Source organism: Lampetra planeri, chromosome 6 (assembly GCF_965212315.1).
Source record: "Lampetra planeri chromosome 6, kcLamPlan1.2.h2, whole genome shotgun sequence".
Taxonomy (NCBI): Eukaryota; Metazoa; Chordata; class Hyperoartia; order Petromyzontiformes; family Petromyzontidae; genus Lampetra; species Lampetra planeri.
Window position 1 is genome coordinate 5,560,629 of NC_136112.1, and position 27,243 is coordinate 5,587,871.

General features: G+C 43.9%; 1 protein-coding gene across 1 annotated transcript in view; it reads left to right on the plus strand.

The window, feature by feature from the left end:
- The window catches only part of CIT (citron rho-interacting serine/threonine kinase), a 55,209-nt gene that overhangs the window by 13,918 nt on the left and 14,048 nt on the right, over nt 1-27,243 (plus strand). Inside the window, exons 10-36 of the mRNA XM_078595354.1 lie at nt 4,704-4,890; nt 5,608-5,713; nt 7,274-7,417; nt 7,910-8,029; nt 8,858-9,028; nt 9,452-9,505; nt 9,634-9,687; nt 10,605-10,745; nt 11,113-11,238; nt 11,659-11,754; nt 12,722-12,838; nt 13,527-13,636; nt 14,862-14,943; nt 16,451-16,543; nt 17,803-18,000; nt 18,685-18,738; nt 18,965-19,162; nt 19,832-20,025; nt 20,744-20,879; nt 21,673-21,777; nt 21,997-22,137; nt 22,232-22,339; nt 22,512-22,674; nt 22,851-23,012; nt 23,559-23,696; nt 25,023-25,203; nt 26,325-26,416. Of these exons, the coding sequence (XP_078451480.1) occupies nt 4,704-4,890; nt 5,608-5,713; nt 7,274-7,417; nt 7,910-8,029; nt 8,858-9,028; nt 9,452-9,505; nt 9,634-9,687; nt 10,605-10,745; nt 11,113-11,238; nt 11,659-11,754; nt 12,722-12,838; nt 13,527-13,636; nt 14,862-14,943; nt 16,451-16,543; nt 17,803-18,000; nt 18,685-18,738; nt 18,965-19,162; nt 19,832-20,025; nt 20,744-20,879; nt 21,673-21,777; nt 21,997-22,137; nt 22,232-22,339; nt 22,512-22,674; nt 22,851-23,012; nt 23,559-23,696; nt 25,023-25,203; nt 26,325-26,416 (3,471 nt within the window). The remainder of the gene's footprint in view (nt 1-4,703; nt 4,891-5,607; nt 5,714-7,273; nt 7,418-7,909; nt 8,030-8,857; nt 9,029-9,451; nt 9,506-9,633; nt 9,688-10,604; nt 10,746-11,112; nt 11,239-11,658; nt 11,755-12,721; nt 12,839-13,526; nt 13,637-14,861; nt 14,944-16,450; nt 16,544-17,802; nt 18,001-18,684; nt 18,739-18,964; nt 19,163-19,831; nt 20,026-20,743; nt 20,880-21,672; nt 21,778-21,996; nt 22,138-22,231; nt 22,340-22,511; nt 22,675-22,850; nt 23,013-23,558; nt 23,697-25,022; nt 25,204-26,324; nt 26,417-27,243) is intronic.

Consider the following 27,243-nt stretch of genomic DNA (forward strand, 5'->3'; position numbering starts at 1 on the left):
TTGAAGGCTGCCGACTCCTTATCTACAGCTCTGACAAATTGTTTCATAAGGCCCAATTTGATGTGCAGTGGTGGCATCAGCACCTTCCGGGGGTCCACCAGTGGCTCCCACTTGACGTTGTTCCTCCCCACAGAGAACTCGTCCGCTGTGGCCAGTCCCGCCTGTGGTAGTGTGCGTTGGGTGTCTACATCTTTTGTAGTCATTTTTTGTTTTACTTTAGTATAAAACATGTGTATTTTGATTCATGTGTTGTTTTTTTCTGACTTTATGTGAACGAAAAGACACATTCGCCTTTTTTCTCACTGAAAATAGGTCGATTTCAAAATATCACTGTCCTGGTCACAAAAGCAAAGTTTGTGGGAATAGCCATTTTCTGTACTTTTGAGGCATAAGCAATTAGGAGATAACACTTACTACCCAGGAACAAAACAAAAAATGTGTTACACAGTATAATCATTATATTATTCAATCACAATATCTAAACATTGTTGGGCCAGTACTGTATAGGTTGAAAACTAATTTATTTAGAACTGCTTTTTGTCTTTTAGTTAAGTTTTCCCCCCACCTGCGTTTAGTATGGTTGGTTACAGTACGGTGCAAAATAAGCTCAACATTCATACACTTGTGATTCAATAACACTGATGCCAGGGGGAAATAACCCATTTGAGATGATAATTCAACGTGGAGCAGCAAGAACCTTAACATGGAAAACAAAATTAAATCCACAAGATCAACCTGGTAAATTAATACAACATATATGCATTGCAACTTGGTTCCAAGTCACGTGTGGTGGGGTGAAGTGTGGGTATTGTCATCTCTTCAAAGGCATCTGGACAACGTGGAAGAGTAGGCCAAATACCATGTAGAGGGGGCTCTCTTGGACTTCCTCTAGTGGACACGCTTCTGTCAGGAGGAGCATGAGCAAGTTATTGCAGGGCCACACCTTAACCTTTTTACAATGATATATTTCTCTTTTTTATATATATATTGTGAATGTGTTCTTGGACAGGCCGTTAATTGTTTCACCAATTTGCGCATCATTAAGGGAGGTGCAATTCCCAGAGTGAAGCAGGCATTGTGAAGGGGGAGGCACTGTGAGTTGGGTGAGTTGATGTGCGAAGAGAAATCGTGCAAGCCGGGCGATGCAATTCTATGCACAGTGGTGGCACATTTGTCTTTCGGTAGGGACAAGTGTGGGTACTCACACCTCTACCAAGATATTTGGCACGGAAGAGTAGGCCAAATACCCTCGAGAGAGGGCATCTAGAGCTCCCTCTAGTGGAGGCAGTTGAGTGAGCAAATAATATAATTAGAAGTGCTGTACTGTTTATTACAAAGCAGGTAGAGAAAATCAATATTTTTGTACATCACCAATTCCTCCCTCTCCCAGCCCCATGCATCGATATGGGATTTTTTTTTAATGTACAACCGGATGTATACTGTACCGTACAGTATCTCCTATACATAGTAAATGTATGCAATGTAGTAGCTACGTATAGGCACGTAAATACACGTGCACGGATGTAATATACGCACGTGCATATATGGGAGGGCTTTAAAAAAAAAGATTTATACTGACAGAGAATCGTGTTTGTGTACGTCCCCCTAGAGGCAGCGGCGAGCCGGCATGCGTTGAATGCTTTATGTGGCAGAGGGCGCAGGCCGGCGAACACCATCACAGCTGACGGTTGTCAACTCGGTCGCCAAGCTTACCATAGATTAGGTCTGTAGGCAAGTAATTAAAGGTAACGGAGCTCTTTGGGCTTGGTCGTCGTCGCTGCTGACGATTTGGAATTTCCTTTGGTGGCTGGAGCGTGTGCTTTTTAAAAAAATAATGGGAACCTTGAGCCCCTTAGCATGCTATGCTTTTGCAGGCCTGTTGAGAGGCTAGAGAGAAAGTAGGCCAGCAGCAGCAGCGATTTCGTGAAGGCAGAATTTGAGAGAGAGAATTCGTTGAGCGGATCATGCCTTGGCTGCCCCGGAGCTCTGCACACATACGGCGGCCTCTAACCAGGTTTGACAGTGCGACGAATTGCTGTTGTCGTGGCAACTAAGCCATTAATAACCGATTACAAGGCTTCAACATCCTTATGAAAACAGCTGATTTTAGTACATCGCAGCAATGCATGGATAATGGTAATTTTGCAGTAATTTGATGGGTTCTAGGTCAGCACTACAGTGTGCTTATTTTCAAATGTCTGGCAGCATAATTTACCCATGTTGAAATTATATGCATTCGGTCTACTCGAGAATAATTGATGTGATTAGCACTTACCCAGCTCGTTAGAAAGTGGGGAATGTTATTTGTAACTTGCTTTGTTGCAATTTTATGGTTGTGCATTGGCCTGTTCAATTAACTTGGTTCAATTTTAAAAGGTCATCAGGATACCGTTTTGTCTTAGCATATTTAACCGTAGTATTTGCCGCGGTAAAAAAAAAATTATAATTGCAAAAGATCCTCACACGGACATGTCCGTAAGTGTCATTTGACGCTAAGCCCATGTATGCCGCTTAAGTGGGTCAAGAAGGGCCGTGCCACTTTACCAAATGAGTCTTATCAAACGGCTTAATGGACAGATTGTGTTATGTCAAAGCACGAGGAGTCCGAGAGAAGCGCATGGTGAAGTATCCCAGACAGCAGCAGCAGCGACGTTCTCCCATCGTCGCCAACGCAGGCACATCCCAGTCCACTTCACCGCGATGGGAAGAATGCTGTTTGACTGATGGCGTGGCTAAGCCTGGCTCGGCTCTCTGCGTGCGCCCACAGAGTGGCCGCGTTCGTGATGGGGAAATAGGCTTTGGCTCCCATGCCGTGCGCTCGGTCTGAGCCCCGTGCTGGAGCTACAGTGCTCTAATCGGCTGCTCTATCTAGGCCAAGTGAGTGCGGCGCTCATGCACAGGTACCGGAGCGTGCGCCACTTTGTGCCAGTGTCATTCTCGGGATGCAGTGTACTTTTTGTTGCATGTGAAGAGAGGGAAAAAAATTAGGCGATTTTTTTAAATTTCTTGCCTAAACAAGTCTGCGTTACTTTATCATTTGCGCAAGGCTGCATTCAGGACATCATTCCAGCTGGTATTTGCACCGGGCTAGTGGTAATGTATGAACTGTTGGTTGAGTGTGCTCGGTGACAGCGATATCAGCTGTTCTTTGTGTCCGATTTTGCCTGCTTGCTAGCCTGTGTGACTAGGCACTGTGCTGGGTTATGAACATGCTAACGTATTGCTATACAGTGCACTTTGCTGTAGGCATCAAATCTGCAGTATGTCCATATTGCATATTACGGCTGTGCTTACGATATGGCTATTTGAGTGTGTTGATTTGTGATGTTTTTTTAAATCATGACATTGTGTGTTTTTTTTAAATCCTTGATTTAAATGCACCGTAATTCTCTTCTACTGTGAAAGAATGGATTAAATACATTATATCTTTTTATGTACAGTGCCATTACAAAGGCGAATCATTTTTCATTTACTGCCGAGGGTAAGATTACATTCCATGTTGCAGATACACGTTTTGTGTCAATGTACTTTTCCATTTTATGTATCATGTTGTATATTGTGTACAGTGGCTCCTTACAGTGCATACGTTGCTTTACTTGTGATGAATGCAATGTGAATAGGCTTTAAATCGGCTCTTTCTTGTATGCTGCACACCTTTAACATACAGGGTATTGACATTACAGTTGTATTTGATGTTCATACCGTACTGTATTATTGGGTGCCACATGCATAGAATTAAAGAAAAGGATGATGATGATGTATGCCTTTGGTTATACCATCGCAGTCATGCTTAGCACAATGGGGAAAAAAGTAGTTTTATTCCCTAGCAATGAACTACTATTATTGTGGAATCGTTTTGTTAATAATGTTAACAAAAGAATTAGCGTGCCGTAAAATTGATTGTCATTTTTTTCCGTGGTGACCATAGTTTCTGTGACCTGGATGAAATTGTAAAAAGTATTTTGGAGCACGAACTTTGTCCTTTTTAAAACGTTTGTTGATGGAAATCGCATATTAATATTGTAACAAAAATAACCACGAACCTAACATGCCAATTTAATTTGTCGTAATGCCAGTCTCTTGTCGAATACAAGCCCGATATTCGGATGGTTTTCCTTGATGTGTTAATAAATGTAACGCTTGTCAATTTTGCACCATTGTGTTGCCGGCGTAAGATAAAACCAACATTTACAATGTCTCGCATCTGCATTGCCTCAGAAGCCAATTGTTAACATGTAAGCTTGCAGTACAGATGGTACTTAACATGCTTTACAGTGGTTGAAATGTGGTAATGATACCTCTGATGTGTTTGAAGATAGTACTGTATGTTGTGCGTCATCTTTTCCGACGTTTCGCTCCAAGTGCTGGTGGCTTCTTAAAAAGTTGCTGATTAAGCTCCCAAAACTGAAGTCGGTTCCCGAAAAAGCTCGGACTCCGTGCAAGCCACACGCGGCGCGACCCGAAAACACAACGGGGAACTGTTACAACTCTTTGGTTTTTCGGTAAAGTCACGTAGGTAAAAAATTAAAATAAATTAAATCACGATGTTTCGGAGGCAACACAAGCTTCCGTCTTCAGGTGGAACCGTCATAGCAAATTAAAATCTAGAATTAACTATTACAACGCAACCATGAAAATGCACGCAGCGATTGAACAGCGCGGTGCTTTTCTCCATTTTCTCTCTTCCCTTCCCCATCTGGCAGTGCCTCCTCCCTTCGTGCCACCTCTGCAAGGTGATGACGACACTTCGAACTTTGAGGAGGTGGAGAGGGAGCGCCCAGCTGCCCCACCGACGCCTCGCCAGCTGAGGCAGCCTGGCTTCTCCGGGAACAACCTGCCCTTCATCGGCTTCTCCTACAGCAAGGCCCTGGTTGGCCTTTCACGCACCGAGTAAGCAGGCTTTTGCCGAATCGCTTACGATTCGTTATCGTCTTTTGGGCCTCCGCCAGTTGTGCAGGTTGTGATTTTTTTTTTTATATTCATGGTTGCTTAGAACATGCTCAAAGGCCTAAAAACACAAAGAATCAGCAACACACTGTAAAAGCCGTTGTACTCTGCTTCAGTAATCTCACGTTTATGCTCCTTGCTTTCACCAAGCGATGTGACGTACGGTCAATTAGCCTCGACGAAACCCACTGTGTGGAGAGGTCCTCATCCAGGAGTGGATTGACTATGGGCGGCACATGTACCCTACATTTAAATGTCATTTTGATCATTAGGTATGTGACTGTTTCCTTTGCAATCCAATAAATTGTCACGATTCCGGGTCGTGATTCGATTCAAGAATTGCATTTTTAAAATCGTATTTTTTAGCACAGAGTTCACATAAAATAACTACTTATAACATTCGCTTAGAAAATTATGAAACACACCATTCAATGTAAACGATAACATGAATTGCAAATCATTGAGATGTGCCATAGAATATTGAATACTCATAAAAGGAATAATATAATTATTTGAACATCTCTTTATACAGGTTATAAATGTATGCCCCTTTTTTCCCATATGTACATTTTTATTGATTATTTCACTGTGGGCACAGGCATGGTTTCACTGACAGGTGATAATTTACATTGACACTTGTGTACTTTGACACTCCCGCAGGTCTGTTATGTCGGTTTTGGATTCCCCAGCCAAAAACAGTTCCATTGAGAAAAAACTACAAACCAAGGCCAAGGAACTCCAGGATGCACAGGATAAATGTCACAAGGTAGACCTACACAATGCATCTGTGATACACATTACAACTTGTGGGCACTATAATAGAAATCGATATTGGAAAACATTAATACAGTTTGCTCACCTGTGAGAGTAGGAAATGTGGATGGCTGTCTGCAATAATATATATTTCCTGAGAGCTATGAGGTGGTTTGGGAAGGCCTTCATTCTGCAGTGGATTGTGAGCATGGCCGATGATACGCAGTATTTAGCAAGTGGGTTGAGTTGCATTGCTTCGAATTCATCTGTTTCACAATGTAGTCTCGGGGATTAATGTCAACAGATAAAAAAACACAATGCTTGATATGTGCATAAAAATGGACATGGAAAAACCCAAATGGAGAAATTGGAAGTGAAATTGAAATTATTCTCATAGAATATCAGAGATATTACTGTATTTGTTCTCAGAAAATTCAACACAGGAAGTGACCAACATACTGGTGCAATGCAACTTCAAACTGCAACTGTGTCCACTGCTAAATGAGGACCTCCCTAAGCCGTTTGAGGTGTCGTGGCTATTTGGCAACACTTCACGACGCTGGTCAGTGTGGGTTTGTGAAGTTTGGAATCCTAGCCGAAAATCACAGTATAACAATGGATGTTCTCCACTGCCCTCTGCTGACCATCACATAGCCCCACAGCTACCTTTGACAAATTGGTCTGCATGGTAGTAACCCATTCCAGCACTGTCCAGGCTCAACTTTGCTTAGCTTCTGAGATCTGATGAGATTAGATGCATCTCTTGCGATGTCGTCATAGTAAACAGTATGATACAAACTAAATATTTGTTTCATTTTGAGCTGATTAAATCATAATCAGCATTTTTTTTAGTGATGGGCCAGTGCTTATATTGTTGGGCAAATAATGATGCTTCAAAGAGACTGACATTTCTTCTTCCACGGCACATCTTACATTATTCATTAACCTCTTTGAAAGAATCGGTGGCCAGTTTTTGGTGGCTTTGGAGGATATATACATATACAGGTAGTCCCCGACTTACGATGGAGATGCGTTACGACGACCCCATCGTAAGTTTAAAATATCGTAAGTCGAAAATGGCCGAGCCTATCCAGGAGTCTTAAAGAATGGTGATAATTTAGCAAAACAGAGCAATTTACAGTACCGTACTGTATAAACTATATACTGTATGTATTTATTAATTACAATACATGCTTTTTTCACAAAAATTGGGCTTTGAAACACAAAAAACAAAAAAATACACGCGCTAACACCGTGACAACTTAACTCCGTCGACCGCTGGTGAGAGTGAGGCATGACACAAGGCGGGAGATGCGTACAGTACATCCCGGCAGCGTCCCAACATACAGTATCGTACCTCGTACGCTGCTGCGTTTGCCTGCCGCGCGAAATGTAAAATATTTTACAATTTTGTCATCGATATCGCCATCGTAAGATCGAAATATCGTAAGTCGGGCCATCGTAAGTCGGGGACTACCTGTACACACTGTACATCACTGAAATCTGTCGTGTGTTTCCGCTTTCTGCTATAGTGCCTTCTGTTGTCTTGTTGCCGCTGTGTTCTTGCGTTTAGATGGAGAGGGAGCTGGAGGGCCAGCAGAGGAGAGTCCTTGAACTGCAGTCTGATCTACGTCACAGGGACAAGGAGCTAAAGGCTGTTGAGGTCCACAGGGGAACACTCGAAAGAGACCTTGCCATGTACATCACCGAGTGCAGCGTAGGTCCCACTTTGTTCATTCTTTCGCACTGAACCCGTCGTGGTTTTAATTCAAAACGAAGCTGAAATGTTTTTTATATATCACTTGTATGTAGCTATGTTGAACTTCTTTCGCACTGTACGTAGCCAACCATGCTAATCGGAGGTGTGGGGGAAGGACAAACTAAACACACAAAGCAGTTCTAAAGAAATTGGTTTTCAATCTAGATTTAAAAGTGCATAGCTCCAGTGGCTTGCTAATATCGGAAAGAAGAGCGTTCCAGACGGCTGCAGAAGCGCATCTAAAAGCGTGCGATGCAGCGACCCTCTTTATTCGATGGTCAGCCTAAAAAGCCGCTGCGAAAATTGCGTTCAAACACATATAACGCCAAAGATGAGCGCTGTTAGTTCGAATTGAGCGTGCATGGTCATCGTTACGCTACAACATAGATATCTCAGAATGAATGTTTAGGTCCTAGCGGTGAATTTGACACCGTGGAATCGTCGTTGCAGAGCCTAAAGCGTGGGCTGGAGCAAGCACAGCTTCAGGTGTCACAAGAGGATGATAAAGCTTTGCAGCTGCTGCAGGAGATCCGCGAGCAGAACATCCAGCTTCAGGAAATCCGCGAGCAGGTGAGTGTTGTGAAAGTCCTCTTTTAAATCCCATACACCTGTGCGGTGGATGACATTAAGCTGTGCAGGAAAATAACGAGTTAAGGGTGAGTAAACGAGTCTTGTGTGGTATGCTAAAAGGTAAATCTTCTGATGTTAATGGTGAATATCAAGAAGGTGATGTATGTACAGTATGTCCAAATGATAAGCCACTTTTGTTAAGCTGTCATTTGTGGCCAGGTCGCTTTTGAGAAATAAATTCATACCTCAGTGGGCTTTGTCTGGAAGGATGGGGGTCGTTTAGTTTAATTTGTATGTGTTTGGGTGATTTGTTTTCCTTTCTTGTACTCTGCACTCCTGTCGTGTTTTGTATTGTTTGTTGGAACGTTCTTACCCCGTGCCCCGACTGGACATCTGTGAAAAAGAGCTTTATAGCTCATCGGATTCTTCCAGTATAAAAAAATGTTTTTATTCTGAATGTTCAGACCTTTTGTCATTCCACTACCGGATGAGGGCATCCCCTTATCGTGTGGGTCATAGGAGTTATTGGAGTTATTTGACCATACTTCACCATGCTGGAGAGTGCAGGTTGGTTAAGGCATGGGATGTAGGCGGGGTGGGTGCATAGTACAGAACAGCATATTTTGCTGCACTTTCCTCTAACAACGTAGCCTCAACAGACCATCTCTTTGATGCACGGCGGTCACCTATCCGTGCACTGTCCAGCCTCAAACATGCTTGGTTTTTGAGATCGGGCGCGCAATCCGGACGAGTTGGGTCATAGACCAGGAAGTGATGCGCGGTGCCTTCGCCTGAGGGCTGCTATGCGCGTTGTGGCCGACGGAGCAGGAGTTCAACTCCCAGCTGGAGGAGCTGCGTCTCGTGGTGAAGCAGCTTCAGGAGGAGCTGTGCGTGGCGCACCGGCACGCCGGCCTCGGCGACACGGAGCTGAGAAAGGCCCGGACGGCCGCTGACGATTACCGCCGCAAACTCGTCGACTATCAAGACAGACTCAGCAAGGTTGGTGCTCGTAGACTTAAGCGAAATGCGATCGCGAGCGCGCGCGCACGCGTGAGTGCGGTGGAGGTGGCTTAAAGACAAAATTAGTTTGAAGTGTTGGCCAAATATCACCGTAAAGAAGTTTTGCAAGTTGCTTCAAATTCCTTGTCGATGTATACAGTGTATAGTTAAATAATTTGTTTATTTTTCTCTCTCTCTCGAGCTAAAATTATTTCCACGGGCTCTAATTGTTACATTGTTGTTGCCGTCGTTATAGAATAGCAATACGGCGCTGGCAAATTGTGTCGGTGCGTGTAAGAATGTGCTCACGCATTGTGCAAAACTATGTTTGTAAGAGTAATGTGTTTCCATGAATACAGTACAACGTATTCTACCAATGTTGACATTTTGAAAAGCGGTAATTCTATTTGTTTTGTTTGACAGACCAGAGAGCAGAATAAGACCGAGGTTGCTGCTCTACAAAGTGAAATGGGAAAGGTGTGGCTGGTTTCCCATGGTTCTATCATTTGCTGTCATTATAATTATAATAATTTTTGTATTGTGAATTAATTTCAGTTCATGCATATAATATTATTAACGTGCCTGTTTTTCTTCTTAATTTTTAGATAAATTCTGAGAGCCATAGGAAAATAAATGAACTTCAAGATAAGCTCACTAAGGTTGGTTCCAATTATGATGCTGTTCTTTCTCCTTGCCTTTATTTAAATAAACTAAATCATCTCCTGCTTTTTTTCAAATTGGCAAGAAAATCGGAGAATTGAGATCGTTTTTCCCAGAGATTCCAATTTTAGTAAGCACTTCCAAAATGCCGTGAAACGCGTTGAGAAGTAAGCACTTCCAAAATGCCGTGAAACGCGGTCGACTGTGGCCACGGCTCTGATGATGCCAAGGGACCAGCAACGAGCGGGACTTGTGAAGGTGTACTCGACGAGAGTTCACACGTTTCTTGAATTGAGCAAGCTTGTAAAAACTTTTGAAAAGAGACGATGAGAATTTTAATGCCAGTCAAGCTGCACGAGGGAAGACGCAGAACGCGACTTGTTTTGACCTGCAGTATTGCGATTGCACACCTTGTGGGTGAAACGAAACAGCGAGTGACGTTAATGAGAACAATAGCCATGGTAGTAGCGATAAAGAAGGTGACTAACCACAGGTGAGCGAGTGACTACGGTTCAAGAAGCGAGTGCTGGATTATCAATAAACTTGATCGCTTTAAGATGAATTCTGTACACTATGCAATTGGAAGAGAAGCAATCCACCCCAGACATGACAGCGGTGGCTGGATATTTTCTGCTTTGGTTAGCAGCAGTAGTAGTGGGCGTTTTATAATACAATCTTGCTGTTGCTCTCCAACACACCGGTGTCTGTACTAGTAACGAATTGGCATGTTCTGTTTACGTGACAAACCTTACTAATTGGCTGTGTCGGGTGGTGGCGGGTTTAACGACACATTTATATATTCACGCGATTTAACCCCCCAAAAAAAACCTGTATTATGGACGATATTGGTCGCGAAAGCCTACTACGTGTTAAACTGGTTTTGTAATCGACGGCTGTGTCTGGTGGCGCGCCGCAGGCGGTGCAGGCCAGCGCCGAGGCGACGGAGCTCCTGCAGAACGTGCGGCGCGCCAAGGACCAGCTTGAGAGGGACGTGGAGCTGGCACGCGAGAAGCACGGCAACAGAGAAAACATGCGGCGACGGCTCGAGGAGAGCGAGGTACGGTGTCGTTTCGCGTCCTCGTCAGTCTGTCGTTCAGAGTTTCGTGACCTCACGCGATGCGTAATGTCCGTGATTACCAATGATTGGGGGAACGTGGCCCGTCGGTGAAGTATGTCGCGTTAGGTTGAGCGGAGGTGATGGAAAGAACTGCTTCTCGGTGTCAAAATTAGATACTGTGAATCATTGCTTTATAAGTCCAGAGTAAGTTGATATTGTTTCTGCTTTCATGGCTGTTGAGCTCGGTATGAAACACAGTTTTATTTTGAAACAAAGTTTCCTTTCATAAATTTTGATTAAATCAAATATTGTATTTCTAGCCACGAAGCGTTGTTGGTTGTCATCCTTTGCCACATTGCATTTCAAGGAACGGTGCAGAACTCTGGAAGGTCAGCTGAAGAGGCTGGCAGTGATCGAGAGAAGAGAGAGCAAGCTGAAAGAAGATCTACATACCAAGTCCCAACAGACACAACAAATGGCAGAGAAGATTAAGGTATAATAATAGGGTTGTTCCCCTTTTTCAGTTTCAAGGACAATGCATATATTATCAGAGTGTGTTTTTTGTTTGCATTTTGACTGCAAGTATTGTGGTTAATGCAGACATGAATCCTTGTAAAAAGGGTTCAGTTTTGTTGCCAGAATAAAGGGGAACAACCCTATTATTATAGTTTTGTACTGGCAAAGGAGGCCTAATGATGAAGATTAAGAGACATTATTAAGTGCTTTAATATGTCTCAATATATTGTTCCAGCAGTGCCGTAGGATTAAGCGCAGTCGGCAAATGTGCTCTTTTGAGTGCCCCCCGCGTATGATAAAGAAGCACAAAGCATATTTGCTGGATTAATAATTCCACCGTGGTACAACGCTTGCGATGTTGGTCTGGCATACCATCTGAGACTGCTATACTTTCCAGGAATTGGAGGAGCAGTGTCGAGAGTCAGAAATCAGCTGTCGGCGGCTGGAGGTCCACGTCAAACAAAAGGAGCAGATGTACGAAGAAAAGATTCGGGTGAGGATCCTTATTGTGTCTTGTTCTTTAGCATTAAGATGTCCCCAATCGTTTAATGACTGCATAGATTGTTGGGCAGAGTCTGAAAAATCGATGCTACCTTAGAGTAATGGTTCGCCGCACACTGGATTTACAATCCAAAGGTTGCCGGTTTGATGTCCCGGTGTGGCAGTTTAAAGCATCGGCAAGTGTTCACATCCTCCGGCCTTTGTCCACCCGGCAGGATAAATGGGGACACACCAGTCGGCCAGCAGGTTGCTTGTGGTGGGGTAACGTCTGGGTACTCCTCTTCCAAGACACCTATGTGTGTACATGTGTTGAACTTATTTCACACCGTACATAGCCAATCGTGCTAATCGGAAGTGCAAGAATATGCCACAATACCCTCTAGAGGGGCTTCTCGTCACTTTCGCCAACAGTAGCGTAAGAAAGTTATTGCAAGGCTGCTCCGTCTATTTTATTTCTGAAAAATCTACTTAAAACTCTTTGTTGGTTGTTCAATGTGTACTCCTTGATTACAAATACAGTACAGGTTAAATTCAGGTTGAAGGTGCAACTATCCAGTATCTGCAAACCGAACTATCAATTTAGTGGAAACCTTCAAGAGAAGAAGCTGTGCTTGGTTGCTGACTACATAAGCGCATTGAGGACTGGGGCAATAAACAACTTCAAACAATATTCTTGGTTCTTTCGGTGAAGTCGCGTAGAAGGGAAATAATAAAAATAAAACTATTAAATTATCACGACGTTTCGATTGCAACACAAGCAATCATTTCAGGTGTGAAAACCACAGCAAGAAAAGTTATTATTTCCCTTCTACGTGACTTTACCGAAAGAACCAAGAATATGAATCCCTGCAGACACGAAAGCTTTAAATCGAAATTTAACTTAAACAATGCTCAATGGCCATAAAACAAGTTACATTGTACGTGCATTCTGACATCGTGCTTGCATATTTTGGTGGCAGGTTATGGATACACAAATGAAATTAGACTTTGCAGACAAAGAAGTCTTGGAGCAGAGTCGAACGAAACACGAAGAGGACGCAGTGGAGAAGACCAAAGTCTTGGAGGACCAGAAAGCGGTCAGTGCACTGTGAACATCACAACTCAACTCTCTTGTCTTGTGTATTATTCACGTGATTAATTGTATTTCACGTGTGTCTATATTTGTTGCCATTAGTTTTATCTTTCATAGTGTGCAACAGTTTAAGCCAATGCTGAATTTGTCCTTTTTTCCCATTAAATCAATACCAAACTGTTTGTTCTTCTGCCAAGTGCAAACATTTTCTAAAAGCATGGCTATGTTACATAGTTTTGAGAAGATTTCGATCTAGAGTTTGCAATGTGATCCTCATCCTCCCTTAACATCTGCTGCAGGACCGATCGATAGAAGTAATTTCCTACTGTAGTTTGCGTAAATGTCACCTGTAAGGAAAAGTGGCACTTAATAGTGTGGTGATCAAATTCCGCTGTAGTCGTAATATTACCTGTGTGCCCATTCCTGAATATTTTTTGGTTGCTGGATGATGGGAGCTGCTCGCTGAACAGAAATACTACCGCGTTTCAGTTTTTGCCAAGTGGTCGGTGGTTTCCGTGATGGCGACGATGTTTTTTTACTCGTGCGTATGTTTTTTGCGGTTGTCCTGTGCAGCTATCAAATGGGTTTTTGGGTTGTTCCGCATGTTGTTTGGCTTGAGGTCTGAAACTTTCCTCAAATAGCTGAGAGCTTCTTCTTCATGTGTGGTCTACTTTGCTTTTCTTTCCAATCAGACGATCAAAGCCATGGAGTCAAGGATCCGCGCACTGGAGCAGCACATCACGGAGCTGAGCGAGGCCAACAAGATGGTGGCTAACAGCAGCATGTACACGCAGAGGAGCATGTACGTGCCAGCTGATGTGTCTTAGGTGCACACGTGTACGTGGATTGCCCCTTTTGTCAGTCCACTGTTGGATGGAGACCTCCGCACACTGTGCGGGTCATGAGGCTTATATTGAACAAACGTCACGCTGGTTGGCGCGTATTGCTGCACTTCTGGGCAAATAAAGTTGCACGTGGCTCTGCAACTCTTGATAAATTTGGTTAATTCCAGTTTTAAAATTGTTGTTGCACGAGCAACAAATGCTCTTAATGGATGGAATCGCTTGGTCGTTGTGGCAACGTAATGCTCTCCTCACATCGCAAACATTTCTGACTTCTATTGTATGTGTGCCAATCTTTTTAAAAATGAAACTGAATTAAAATATCTTACAATTTAACATCACTCAATTTAAGGAATTTGCCCTTCGTTAATTTAACACATTTGCACACCTCAAATGTGTCGATTTATTTTTCATGAATGGGCCGAGCAGGTGCCTTTTCTTGCTTAGATGTCTGGCTGGGCTCTGTTGGCTGGGTGGCCCAGGTGAGACAGGAGTGTGGGGTCCGGGCCTCCTAACCTGTATTAACGATTAAAGGCAGGCCATCATTGACCGCAATGGCTCAGTAATATGCACTATTTAATTTCTTCGGAAGCAAAGTTGCATCTTTTAACATGGGATGTTGCGTAACATTTGCGGAATGATATATAGTTATGTGAAGTGCAATTATTTGCACTTGGTAACTTTATTCGTAAAGTTGGGACATTCTAATAGTGAGTGGTAGGGTGTTATGTGCCAAAACCAGTCACGACACTTTTCCAGCTTAGTGTTATTTTCAGCCTTTCAATCCAGCTATGTTATATCCAGCAATGAGTTAGGTTATTTCTGAAAGTGCATTGTCACATACACTGGTGAGACTTGGCCATAAAGAACGCTGTCTCTGGTGTAGGCCAATCAGTTTCAAAGACAATGCATATATTGTCAGAGCATGTTTGTTTGCATGTTCACCGCAAGTACGTGTGGTAAATGCAGACTTGGTTCCTTGCAAAAGGTTTCTATTTGGGGTTTGAACATCTTAACACCTGTTTCATTGCCAGATAAGGGTAAAACCTATTATAATTTTTTCACACTTTATTTATTTTTCCGACAGCTTAACTGCTCTTGAAAACCAATGATGAATATTTGAAAATGCTACCCTGCAAATTTTTGTATTTGTTTGTAATTGCACTTTTTTGTGTGAGAATGCAGAAAAGCGCAGGAGGAGATGATCGGTGAGCTGCGGCAACAGAAGTTTTACCTGGAGACACAGCTGGGCAAGGCTGAAGCACAGGTTTGTTGAAACTAAGGTGTCATTTTATGAAATGAAATGGCAAATATAATTTGTTTTACTCTGCTACAATAATTTCCTGGACCTCCGATTAGCATGGTTGGCTACGTACGGTGCAAAAGAACTTCAACATACATGCATTGGTAAATTTTAGACCACCCAATTGAGCAATATTCTATTAATCAAAAACAACATGGCCTTATGCAGCTAACTTTGTTTGGCTTTTAAAGTAAAGATTATTTCTAAAATTGTCACCGGTAATCTAGTTGAGTTGACGAGCTTTCAGGCTTCCAGCCATACTATTTATTTGTCCATAATAAAGGTTTTTGGATTAGATCGCGTTGTTTATAAATGTGTCGCAACTCTCCACTACCCGACACGGCCAATCAGTAAAAAATGTGTCACGTTGACAAAAGACAATATTTCACTAGTTTAGCCCACCGGTGTGTTGAAGAGTGGATCCACAACATTTACAATTTGAGTAGTACGACGTTTCGTTGGAAATTCCATCCAGCATCTTGGGGCGATTTGCCAGAATAGTGAAGCCATCCACCTGCTTCCGGTCTTAAATAGTGCCGTATGACGTCACCATTGTTGAACCCCATCAGGATTCGAGATCAGAGGCGGAGGTGAGGGTGTATGCAATTATGTAATAGATCAATAATCAGCCACTTAGCATGTGACTCACCTGTAAGGAATTGCAATGTGTTGTGTATTACTTAATAATGCGCTTCCAGGTTGCGCTGAGTCTAAAGTTATCACAGTGATTACAATTATTTGAATTCTTCTCAATTTCAATAGATTTTCTAACTAATCTTGGCCAGTCATAATTAGTTCTGCATAACTCTTCAACGTTATCAAAATCGATTGAATGTCCTTGTTGGCAAGCATGCTCTGCCACCGCTGACAGCTGTGTTTGGGAGAATTTAATATTCCTTTGGTGTTCTTTAGTCTTACGCTAATGTTACGTCCCGTCTGTCCAATATATATTTATTTGTGTTGGGGTATAATGATAATCATTTTTTTAGTGCCACAGGATTCGTTCATTTGAAGCAGCTCATTATGTAATTTGGAAACCCTGTGCACAGCACAGACGTGGAGCTGTGTAAGCCCCTCCCGAAAGAAATGTGAAATGTGCACCACTGGCTCAGGCCAGCAGACAATTGCACTGCCTCACTGTTGTTTGAACCAAATGGCGAAGGCATTAAATAAATCAAATAAAATAGAATGAAAACAATTAAAATTAAATCAAATTAAATCAAATCAGTGATTTAATTTAATTTTAGTTGTTTTCATTCTATTTTATTTATTAAATTTTTACCTACGTGGCTTTACCAAAAAAACCAAAGAGTATGAATCCTTGCAGTCACGAAAACTTCAAATCTAGAATTGGCGAAGGCATATTTAGTGCATTTAGTTTGGTATGCTGTGCATAGGTGTTTTACCATTCGATCTTGTTTGCCCCCCCATTCTATTAATTATTGTACAAAATCCGTGCTGTGTGGTGCAGGCGCGTGCGGCAGAAGAGAGACTCCAGCAGAGCCAGGAGGCCAGTAGCGTCGCTCGCACAAGGGTGGCGGAACTCGAGGGCAGGCTCCGTGAGGTAACAGCTGACTTTATGCTACGACTGCGTAGCTCCCGACAGTTCCCTATCGTGCTTTCCCGCGCGTTTCAGAGGTTTGACAAATCTCGCTCTACGTGCTGGAAACTTGTTCAGACGCTGAGAGAAGGAACTAAAAGAAGCTCGGCACATGGAGCGAAAAAGGTCATAAGTCGTGCAGAACTTCGCGTGCTGCGCAAGCCGCAGACACATCGGAGGGCTCACTTACCACACTTGTAACCCTGCCTATGAGGCATTTGTATCGTATTGAATGGATACATTTTCACAGCGCTTCCAGATAAGGTTTTGTTTTGGTTTTACCCTCCAATGTTTGAGACCGTTTGAGTAAACATTTCCTTTTGGTGGGTAAAGAGAACATTACCACGAAGTCCTGAGCAATCACAATACATATTGCACAATACTAATGCAATGAAACCAATTATGACGAATTCATGGCATATTCAATCACTCAATTCTTACATTTAACTGCAATGATACGTTGTACCAAAACTTGGTCTTACAAACCCAAGAAAGGGCTTTCGATTAAAAAAAAAACTTGTTCAAAACGTATTTAAGAAACTATTTTTAGAAACAAACTGTACACCAAAGGTTCGCATCGTACATTCATGAATGTAAAGTACGACATTTTATCTTGTTGCACTGCCTACTTCTGACCACCACACTGCCTCACAACCACTTATGACAACTGAGCATGCGTGGCGATCACCAATTCAAGCACTATTCACACTCAAATCTTACTTAGCCTCCGAGATCTTGCGAGATGGGGTGCCTCCCAATTGCGAGATGATAACTACCTCGCCTGGTGTACAGGAGGTCGTGGGTTCGATCCCGACCATGACTCCTTTATATTCGGAGTTTGCATGTTCTTCCCGTGGTCGTGTGGATTTTTCTCCGGGCCCTCCGTTGTATCCCTCCACATTTATAAACATGCGTTTACAGTGTTTGGCTGATATACATTTCCACGTGATCAGCCACTTTGAGCTATAATTTGTGGCCAGGTTGCCTCTGAAAAAGAGCTATACAGCTCAATGGGTCTTACCTGGTAAAAAAACAAAGATTTGGTCATAGGCTATTTCTACGCACAGTACAGCATATGCATATGTCAGAAAGTATGTGGTGGTGGTGATTGGTACGACGGCGAAGTTGCATGTATGCATGTTGAACAACTTTCACACGCTACGTTGCCAACCATACTAATCGGTCGCATTGCTGGCGGACCGATGACTCGCGCCGCGGTTCAGGCTGCATTTGCGGCAGAGCAGCGGAAGCTGGACGGGCAGCGGGAGGTGGGCGAGGTGGCTCTGCAGCTGCAGGAGCGGGAGGCCGAGCTGCAAGCTGCGCGCGCCAGCTGCTTCGCTCTCGAGGTCAAGCTGCGCCGCGTGCAGACCGAGCTGGACGAGACGACGGCCGAAGCAGAGGAGGAGATCGCCTCGCTCAAGGTGTGTCCCATCGTCGCTAGGGGCAGTGGGCAGCCAGTCTCGACAGAATGCGCTTGGGATGCGCTCCCGGTTTCCAGCTTACAAAAAAAAATCAGGACTGTTTATGACATGTTGGGCGATCCGAAAAAGATGATTATAATTGTTTTGGATTATTTTGAAAAAGGAACAGGCGTCATTGTTACGACATCGTTTTCACTGTTTGTCTGTCAAAAAGGGTGTCGCGTAGCTTCGAGAGATGTCACTTTGGTGGGCTCGAAGACACAATTATCTAACAATGTAAAGAATCCAAAAGAGTTCTGATATTTACTTAAAATCCGAATTTTTTAAATCCTAAAACTTATCTCGATTAAGCACAATTTACGGTCATTTTCCATGTTGATGTGATGGTTGATGTGATGAGCTGTTTATGAACCACCAATTAAATACATTTCCTGTTTCTGTGTGGGATGCCCAGTATTTGTGTTTGCATTATGGAATAATAACTCGAAGGATATGAGATTGTATTGAATTCTGTTAAAATTAAGTTTTGTTACAACCTCTGGCACGGTAATTCAATAATGAAACTTTCATCTGCATTAGATGAGCTAAGTGTGAGATATGTCTATTCAATATTTTTGAAACCTGTGTAATATTGTATCCTCTAGACACCCCGTGTAAGCTTCAACTTTGCTTTACCATTTACAGGCAAGCAGAGATGACATCCAGAAGAAGTTTGAAACCCTGCGAGAAAGCTGCTCGGTGAGTGACTTTGTTGTGAGGTTTTAATAAAACTCATACTTCATGGCCAGTAAAGGCTTCAGTTTGTTGAGCCAAAACCAAGTCGGATGTCCCCAATTACGAATGATCAAACACCGAAATAACGCGGCTTTACTGTTCATACAACTGCAGAAAAGCGCACGTGGAAGCTTAACTGTGAAGCCTCTTGTATTCCGTTGACGTGGCCGAGCGTATTGTGCGCTCGCAGGTGATCACGGAGATGGAGGAACAACTGGGAGAGCTGAGCCAGGAGAACCTGGAGCTGAACAAGCAGAACTTCTACCTGGGCAAGCAGCTGGAGGAGCTGTCTGGCGCCGCGCTGGAGCGGGGTCGTGCGCAGAGCGAGGTGGAGGGCCTGCGTCGCGAGCTGACCGCGCGTGACGCGCGTCTCTCGAACCAGGACGCGGTAGGGGACCTCAGTCCATAAACACTCTATTTGCTGCCGCCTGCACTCGCCAAATGCGTGGTTATATGCTTCATTGTTGTGTCGTGGCTGGCGACTGGTGCTTGGGGGCTTTGCATCCGTCAATTACTTGGCTCACTGATGATGGGGGATGAAGTGTTTAGAATGAGAAAGAAATCTCTTTGCCGACCTCATCCCTACGAGTGAAAGTAATAAGCCTCCAGGCTGTAATCTTTGAGAATCCCTGTTTGAAACGATTGGTTTTGCATTATTGTTGTTGTAATCATAGTCTTGACGAAATTTGAGCCACATTTTTTCTTTTTAGCACGTATGTATGTACGTTATGTTTAAATAATTTGGCACCGTATGTAGTCAACCCGTGCTAATCGGAAACTAATTACAATTCGCATCAGTCGCTCCGACTAGTCACAATAAATGTATGAGATGTAAAGCATGTTTGGTGGTCTCCTCTCGATTAAATGAGTTTTGGTAAGGCAGGGGTGAAACGGGTGCACCACTGCTTCACGCCCTCCGTTATCTGTGCTCATTAAAACGATTAGTGTCGGTGCCAGGAACTTTGGCTTAGTAATTCCCGTTGCTCTAAAGAGGTAGGTAATGTAAATGTATTTCTTTTTTGCCGGCTGCATTCCATCTGCGATTTCACTTTCGTAGACTCTCAACATGCTGAAGACGACGTGCACAGAGCTGGAGCAGCAGATCACCGACTTGGAGGGCTTGAACGACGATCTGCTCGCCAAGGAGCGCGCGTGCGAGAGCTCTCGCTCCGCTCTGGAGACGGAGTGTGAGCGGCGCGAGCAGCGCGTGCGGGAGCTGCTGAGGCAGCAGGATAACGACCGGCAGAACAGGTGATTCACCGCCACCGCCGCCACCACCCGGCCAACAAAGCTATCGGCTTTGTCGATTCTTCCTGGGTAACGTATGGAACGCACGACTTTCTTTCGTGCACGTCGGTACGAATGGGCTCGTGGTTATAATGGTAAAATCTCCAACGGCTCTCTGATGTGTTTCTTAATGCGGCGGTCGTGGACACGCTCCAGCTTCGTCGCGTGTCGACGATGCTGGAGCGTAATAATAGATAATAATTTACAGTTCTGTTTTGGTCGACTGCTAGATGAAGGCCGTCGCATACCGTGTTGTTCCAGGCGCTTGTTTGGCCATTCGCCACATTGCGGTTTGGTTCAGTTATCATTTATTTCAGTTTCATTTATTTGGTATAGCCATGTGAGCCATTCGGCTCTTGAATCGGGTGCAACCGCAACACCTGGTGAAGGTGGCACCCAGGATATCACTCGCTAATAATGATAGCCATGGCTTGAATCCAACTCTGATCATATGGTCTATAATTCATTGCTACTAACACTTGGTGTGGCAGTTGATATGCATCAACTTTGGGAGGGCTTGATATTAATTTTACCTTTGTATGAGCATACGGAGCCTTCGGTCTAAGAGAAACCTTGTTTGTGGTTGTAAAACATACAATACTGCATAGATATTGATATGTATTGATTTCGACTTGTAACATGTATTGTTCTATCATGTGCCCGTCTACTCCTTGTTTTTAAGGATGCGTGTTGAACAGAAGAGTGTGGAGTTGCGGCAGGCCATTGAGTTGGCAGTCCGGGAGCACAAGGCTGAGTCCCTCGCTCTGCAGAACATAGCCAAGGAACAGCGACTGAAGGCCGACAATCTGGGAGAGATGGTAATAATTTTCTAAATTGCCATTATTTTCTTAATGTCATGTAATGTACAGCCCTTTGTCAATCCACTACTGGATGAAGGCCTCCCCACCCCTTCGATCATCGGGGGCCGTTTGACCATACTTCACCACGCTGGTCAGTGCCGGTTGGTGAATGGGCAGAACAGAATCAGGACAGTTCCCGCTCGCCCGGAATGCATCAACTTTGGAGGGCTTGTAGCTGCTCTCTCGCTGGTTCAGCAGTTCCACTGCTGGTTTAATTTTTTTCCGCCTGAGGACGACCGCTTGTGTTGCGATCGAAACGTCGTGATTTATTTTATTTTATACCTACGTGACTTTACCGAAAGAACCAAAGAGTATAGATCTCAGGTTGCTTGATTAATAGCATGGTGTGCTAACTACTGTGCCACCACTCTACCCCAATAATCCTTTAGTCTGAATTGAAATAAATGTCAAATAACAGTATGGTACAAATTTAAATTGTATATTATGCAAATGCAACTTCATCTCAAGATACCGTACAAAAAGTTGAACATGTACATCATGAGGTTAAAAGGGAGGCATTTATTGCTTTAAAGTAAGGTGCGATCGAAATCAGTTCATAGATGGATGACAGCGAATCGAAATCAGCAGATAAGAGGCAAATCTGGAGCCTGGATTCGAGATTGTATTTTATTCAAGAAATTAACGTTATTCTGGTGCCGTGTTTAATGCAGTTGTGTGACATGCTTTTAAAGAGGATACTTAATGATGGGCTGTTGGGTTGGATGGTTAAAACTGTACTCCTGTCTCACAGCTCAGTAACCTGGAGAAGAAGCATGCCATGCTGGAACTCAGCTCCAAGGGTCTGCAGCAGAAGCTGGAGACGGAGCGGGAACTGAAGATGAGGCTCATGGAAGAGGTTTGCGTTGCTGCCGCACTGCAGTCTTGCCACTTTGCTTGACCGACAGGGTTCCAGGACCACCACCCTCGTTGACAATCTCATTGCTGTGACACGTGAAGTTGAAAACGATCTGAAAAAGCATTATCACGGTATAGCTAACTACAGATTGTATTTTGCGGAAACACTATCCACAATTAAGTGACCTTCACGTGTCTGCTGCTGGCCTCTACGTTACAGCAAGTGAAACTGCAGCAACAGCTGGATACGCACAAGACACGCATCCACCGGCTGACTCAGGGTCTACAGGAATCCCTGGACCAGATCGATCTTCTCAAAACGGAGAAAATCGATTGGGAGAATCAGACCGAGAACTTGCAGGTGAGTGGTTGCTCAATAGCGGTAGTTTTGCATTCGTTCTCTGTGCTGAGGCACCGCGTCGACTGAACGGTGCTTTTGTCGTTCTGTGTCACAGGTGATGTTCTCACAAGAGCGGGTGAAGATGGAAGGAACGATCGGTCAGCAGACAAAGCTTATTGACTTCCTGCAAGCTAAACTGGACCAGCCCACCAAGAAGAAAAAGGTAACTAGGCTTTTCAAATTACAGTGATATGCAGAGGGCAGTTTAGAAGGATGCTATTTGAATCTTGTAAGGATTATTCCTCACAGCAGCGACCGGGTCCGCTTTTGGACCCAGCCGCTGCAGTGATGACTTGTACGCACACCTGAGAAGACGTGTACGCACGCCTGTGCAGGGGCTGTTTGGGTGGAAGAAAGACGATGGGCCCACGCCGCAGCAGCTGCCTTTGCCGTACACGGAGCTGAAGTCCGCTCTGGACAAAGAGAAGAGTCGCTCGAGTGAGCTGGAGGAGATGCTGCAGAAGATTCGCGTGGAGCTCAAAGCTGCACGGGAGGAAGGTGAGACCCTGAGCCACATCGTGTTTTTCGGAGAGCTGAGTGTTTATTTTAGGCAATCATTTTGCAAAATTATCAGTATTCTATGTCTTTTTGCACCTCCGCTTAGCACAGTTGGCTACATACGTTGCGAAAGAAGTTCGGCACACGTACATCCCTGTTCTGTAATGGCCCCACAGCTGCGCATCTCAAAACCGTGGACCACCAGACAAGCAACGGCTCGGCAAACACCCAGCAGCAGATCATCATGTCGGCACTCGTGTGCTCACCGGGACATCAGCCCAGCCCCATGAGTCTCCTGGCTCCACCAAGTCACAGGAAGCAATCGGCCACTCCAGATGGTACCTCACGCTTGCATCGAGATGAATGTAAATGTCAGTCTCGAAATGTCTTTTAAAAAATTTCAGTGGCTTGAGCAGCGGTGCATATAATTCGTAAACTGCTTATAAACCTGACGAACTGAGTTCGATTCCTGGCCATGGCCAACGTGAACCATTTCTGGGTTCCCCCTTCACCAACCCACACTGACAAACATGGTGAAGTATGGTTAAACGACTGCCGTGACAAACATGGCTTGGAAGAGGCCTTAAGAGGCTCTTGAGGAAGCAAATGACGAGTGTATTTTAGAAGCTTGTCTTTTGAGTCAACACTTGTATACACTGATTTTGTAGTGTAATGCTGGCGGATGATTGTTAAAATATTGCTCGATATGTTATTGTACATTTGACTGCAAGGACATTAGCGGGTTAGTAAAGGATCTCCTGTCCAGTGTGGATAGGAGCTGAACTTTTAAGTGTACCTCACGAATAATGTTCTCGGTGTTGGCGTCATTCCTCTGTGACGCAAAGAAGCACTGCTCACAGCTTCGTTTTCTTCTGTTTCTCCAGAGTTGGGGCGCCACATCAAACAGAGAATGCATCACAACATCCCACATCGCTTCAGCGTCGGCCTCAACATGAGAGCCACCAAGTGCTCCGTGTGCCTGGACACCGTTCACTTTGGCCGCCAGGCCTCCAAGTGCCTCGGTTTGTTTTAAAGCGTCTTCGCGAACGCCATTGCCCCCCCCCCACCCCCCTATTGACATTCGTGTGTTCACATGTACAGTGACGGCGGTGTGTATATAGCGTAGGCGTGTATATAGCAGATCACAAGTTGAATACGAAATTTAGCAATTTTTTGAAATACGTGGTCAACCAGGTTGGTGTCTGACTGTGTTGTTGGCCGACCGGTTTTGCATCACATTATGTTTCTAAGGTTTGTTGAGTTCTCGTATCCCATCTTGTTGTTGTTTGCCTCCATGCAGTTTACCGTTCTCTGTGTGCTGTGTGCTTGGTGTCCCCCTGTGTGTTCCCTTGCTGTGTTTTGCCCCATTTCCACCTGATGATGATCGCTTGTGTTGCGTTCGAAAGGTCGTGATTTATTTTAATTTATTTGGTTAAATTTTTTTTCTGCATACGTGACTTTACCGAAAAAAACCCTATGAGTATAGTAATTTCTGCAGTCACGAAAGCTTCAATCCTATAACAGTGGTTCTCAACCATTCTGGGCCCACGAACCAATGTCAACTCTCAATAAAACATTTTCACTGACCACCGTGCTCCGATAATAGATGGAACAAATGTAAAACAATGCTTTAAATCGTAGTATCTGCAACAGTAACATGGATCACTTCCAGCGGCCCTATGGGCACCACCAGTGGTCCAAGGCCCACAGGCTGGGAGTTTATGAAGAAGTTCCCATCCAGCACATGCATTTGAAACGTCGGATATCCATCCGAACGAAAGCTATGAACTAAACAATTTTTATTTTACCAGGTAAGGCCCACTGAGCTCCATAGCTCTTTTTCAGAAGCGACCTGGCCACAAATGATAGCTCAACAAAGTGGCTTATCATGTGGACATTTATAGTTGCCAAATACTCTAAATGGATGTTTTTAGATGTGGAGGGAAACACCAGAGGAGCTGGAGAAAAATCTACACGACCATGGGGAGAGAGACATGCAAACTCTAAATATACAGACGTCAGGGTCGGGATTGAACCAGAGGTCGCAATCGGGTACCCGATACCCGTACCCTACCCGATACCCGGCTACCCATACCCCGCCGGGTACGGGTGTCCGTTTGCGACCCTAGTGCGGCCGGGTACGGGTAAGGAATCAAAACCCGTTTGCGACCTCTGGATTGAACCCATGAACTCCTGTAAATAAATAAGAGGTAGTTAAAATCTAGCTACCGTGGTGCCAATACGCGGTATGACCCGAAACTACATTGGAGGGTTAAAACTACTTTAAAATAAAAACACGGAAATGCAATTCCAATCTCGTCTGCCGTCTGCCTCGCATGCGTGCTTAGAGTGCCAGGTGATGTGCCACCCCAAGTGCTCCGTGTGCCTGCCTGCCACGTGCGGCCTGCCTGTCGAGTACGCCACGCATTTCAGCGAGGCCATGGTGCGCGACAAACTCAATTCGCCCGGCCTGAAGCTGCCTGAGCCACCCCACAGCCTGCGCTTGCAAGGGTGGATGAAGGTGCCTCGGTGAGTTTGTGTTTAAAAAGAGGTTTCCAATACTGTACATGTTTTTTGTGTGAGTAAGTGACGTTCACTATGCTAATTGGTTTTTTTACCCTTCTATCTGGCAACAAAACTGACACCTTTTTTACAAAGAGTCATGTTTACATAGACCACAATACCTGCAGTCATAATTTTTTTTTGCATTATGACTGCAGGTATTGTGGTCTATGTAAACATGACTCCTTGTAAAAAAGGTGTCAGTTTTGTTGCCAGATAGAAGGGTAAAAAAAACAATTATATATTTACTGGCAAATGAGGTTCCAATGGTGTTCACTATGCTGTTAGGAAAATGTGTAAAATGCATATGAAGTATTTTTTCCCCCCCATATAATTTGTAAAATTAACGCATTTACAATGCGGTTGAATAGGTTTTTGCAGTCCATTGTCAATCCACGGCTGTCAACTCCGCATGCCGTGGCAGTTTTGAAGATTTTTTTTTACCATATTTAATTTTTGGTGAAGCGGAAAATGGCGTAGAACCAATTTAGATATTGCCCACGACTTGATGTTAGCCGTGGCCGGGCATCGGAAGCGGGTCATCGGGCTCGGAGCAGCGCAGTGTGCTAACTACTGCACTACAACATGCAGCCCATTTTACTTAACAGTCAGTGATGTCTTTAACTTGTGTATGTTCTCTGATACATGCATTCTACTCTTTGCTTTATTGTAATTCCAAGTATATATGCATGCTTCTTTACATACTGTGAACTTTTGTTATATTTTATTTGTCGCCGTTCAAGTTTCCAATCCAATATATCATTGCGTATAATATGCACCTATTTCAAAAGTTTCTCTTCCGGCACATTGGTATCTAAATTTTCATATTAGAATTCAGTTTTCTAAAAGCACTTCACCCTTATTTGACACCTTTTTATTTATAATTTTCATCAGTAAATGTATCGATGCAATCTCGGTGTAAGTTGTTCTTTCACTGTAAATGGCTTTAATTCTTTAATATGTTTTTTTCATTTAGGTATTTGTTTGTGAGAACTTGTACGACTGCATCAGTTTCCACTGAATCGAATGTTTTCTTGTAGTCTATGAGAAATAACAGCAGCGTTTCCACTCTACCTGCTCTGTCACAGGAATGGACGACAGGGGTTGCTGGGTTGGGACCGCAAGTACTTGGTGCTTGAAGGCTCCATGGTCAAGATATTTGACAATGACAACATTGACTGTAAGTTTGCATGTTTCTGCATTTTTTTTTTTACGTTCTCTTTTACATCTCATTTTCAATTCGTAAATGAATTTTTTTTTTCCCAATTCTGCACAGCAGATGTTGGCCGGTGGTCCAAGTGGTAAGCTCAGTGTTCCTCTCGTAGTTCCGGGCGGTAGTCCTGCCGGTCTGGATGGTAGTTCTGGTGGTCCTCGTCGTAGTGCAAGGGATCCCAGTGGGCCAAATGGTAATCTCAGTTGTCCCTAGTGGTCGTCTGAGTCCCGGTAACCTGAGTGGTCGTCCGGGAGATTGCGGTTGTAGTTCTGGTGGCCTTGCCGGTCGACCCCAATACAAGTATTGTTCAGAATCGCCATTGAATCGTGTCCCATAGGCATAGGCCATAGATATAACATAGGCACAGGCCATAGATATAACTGCTCAACGTGAGCTATAAATGCTCTGATACTTGTATTGTCTTTGTACTTTTCACCTTTTGACACTCTCTGGTCTGACACTGGTGACACAAGGCTGGAAAGAAGGCTGTCTCTGGTGTGGGTCAATCAGTTTCAAAGACAATGCAGAAATTATCAGAGCATGTTAGTTTGCATGTTTTACCACAAGTACTGTGTGGTTAATGTAGACTTGATTCATTGCAAAAGGTATCTATTTGGTGTTTGAACATCTTAACACCTATTTTTTCTTGCCAGAAAGGGTTAAACCTATTCTTATTTTTCATACGTTGATTCTGGCAAAAAAGGTCCCGTAGATATTATTAAGCAAAGTGTTTTGTGTGTGTCCGTCCAAAACTGCTAGAAATTGGCACGGAAATGATAACGCATCGTGTTGCC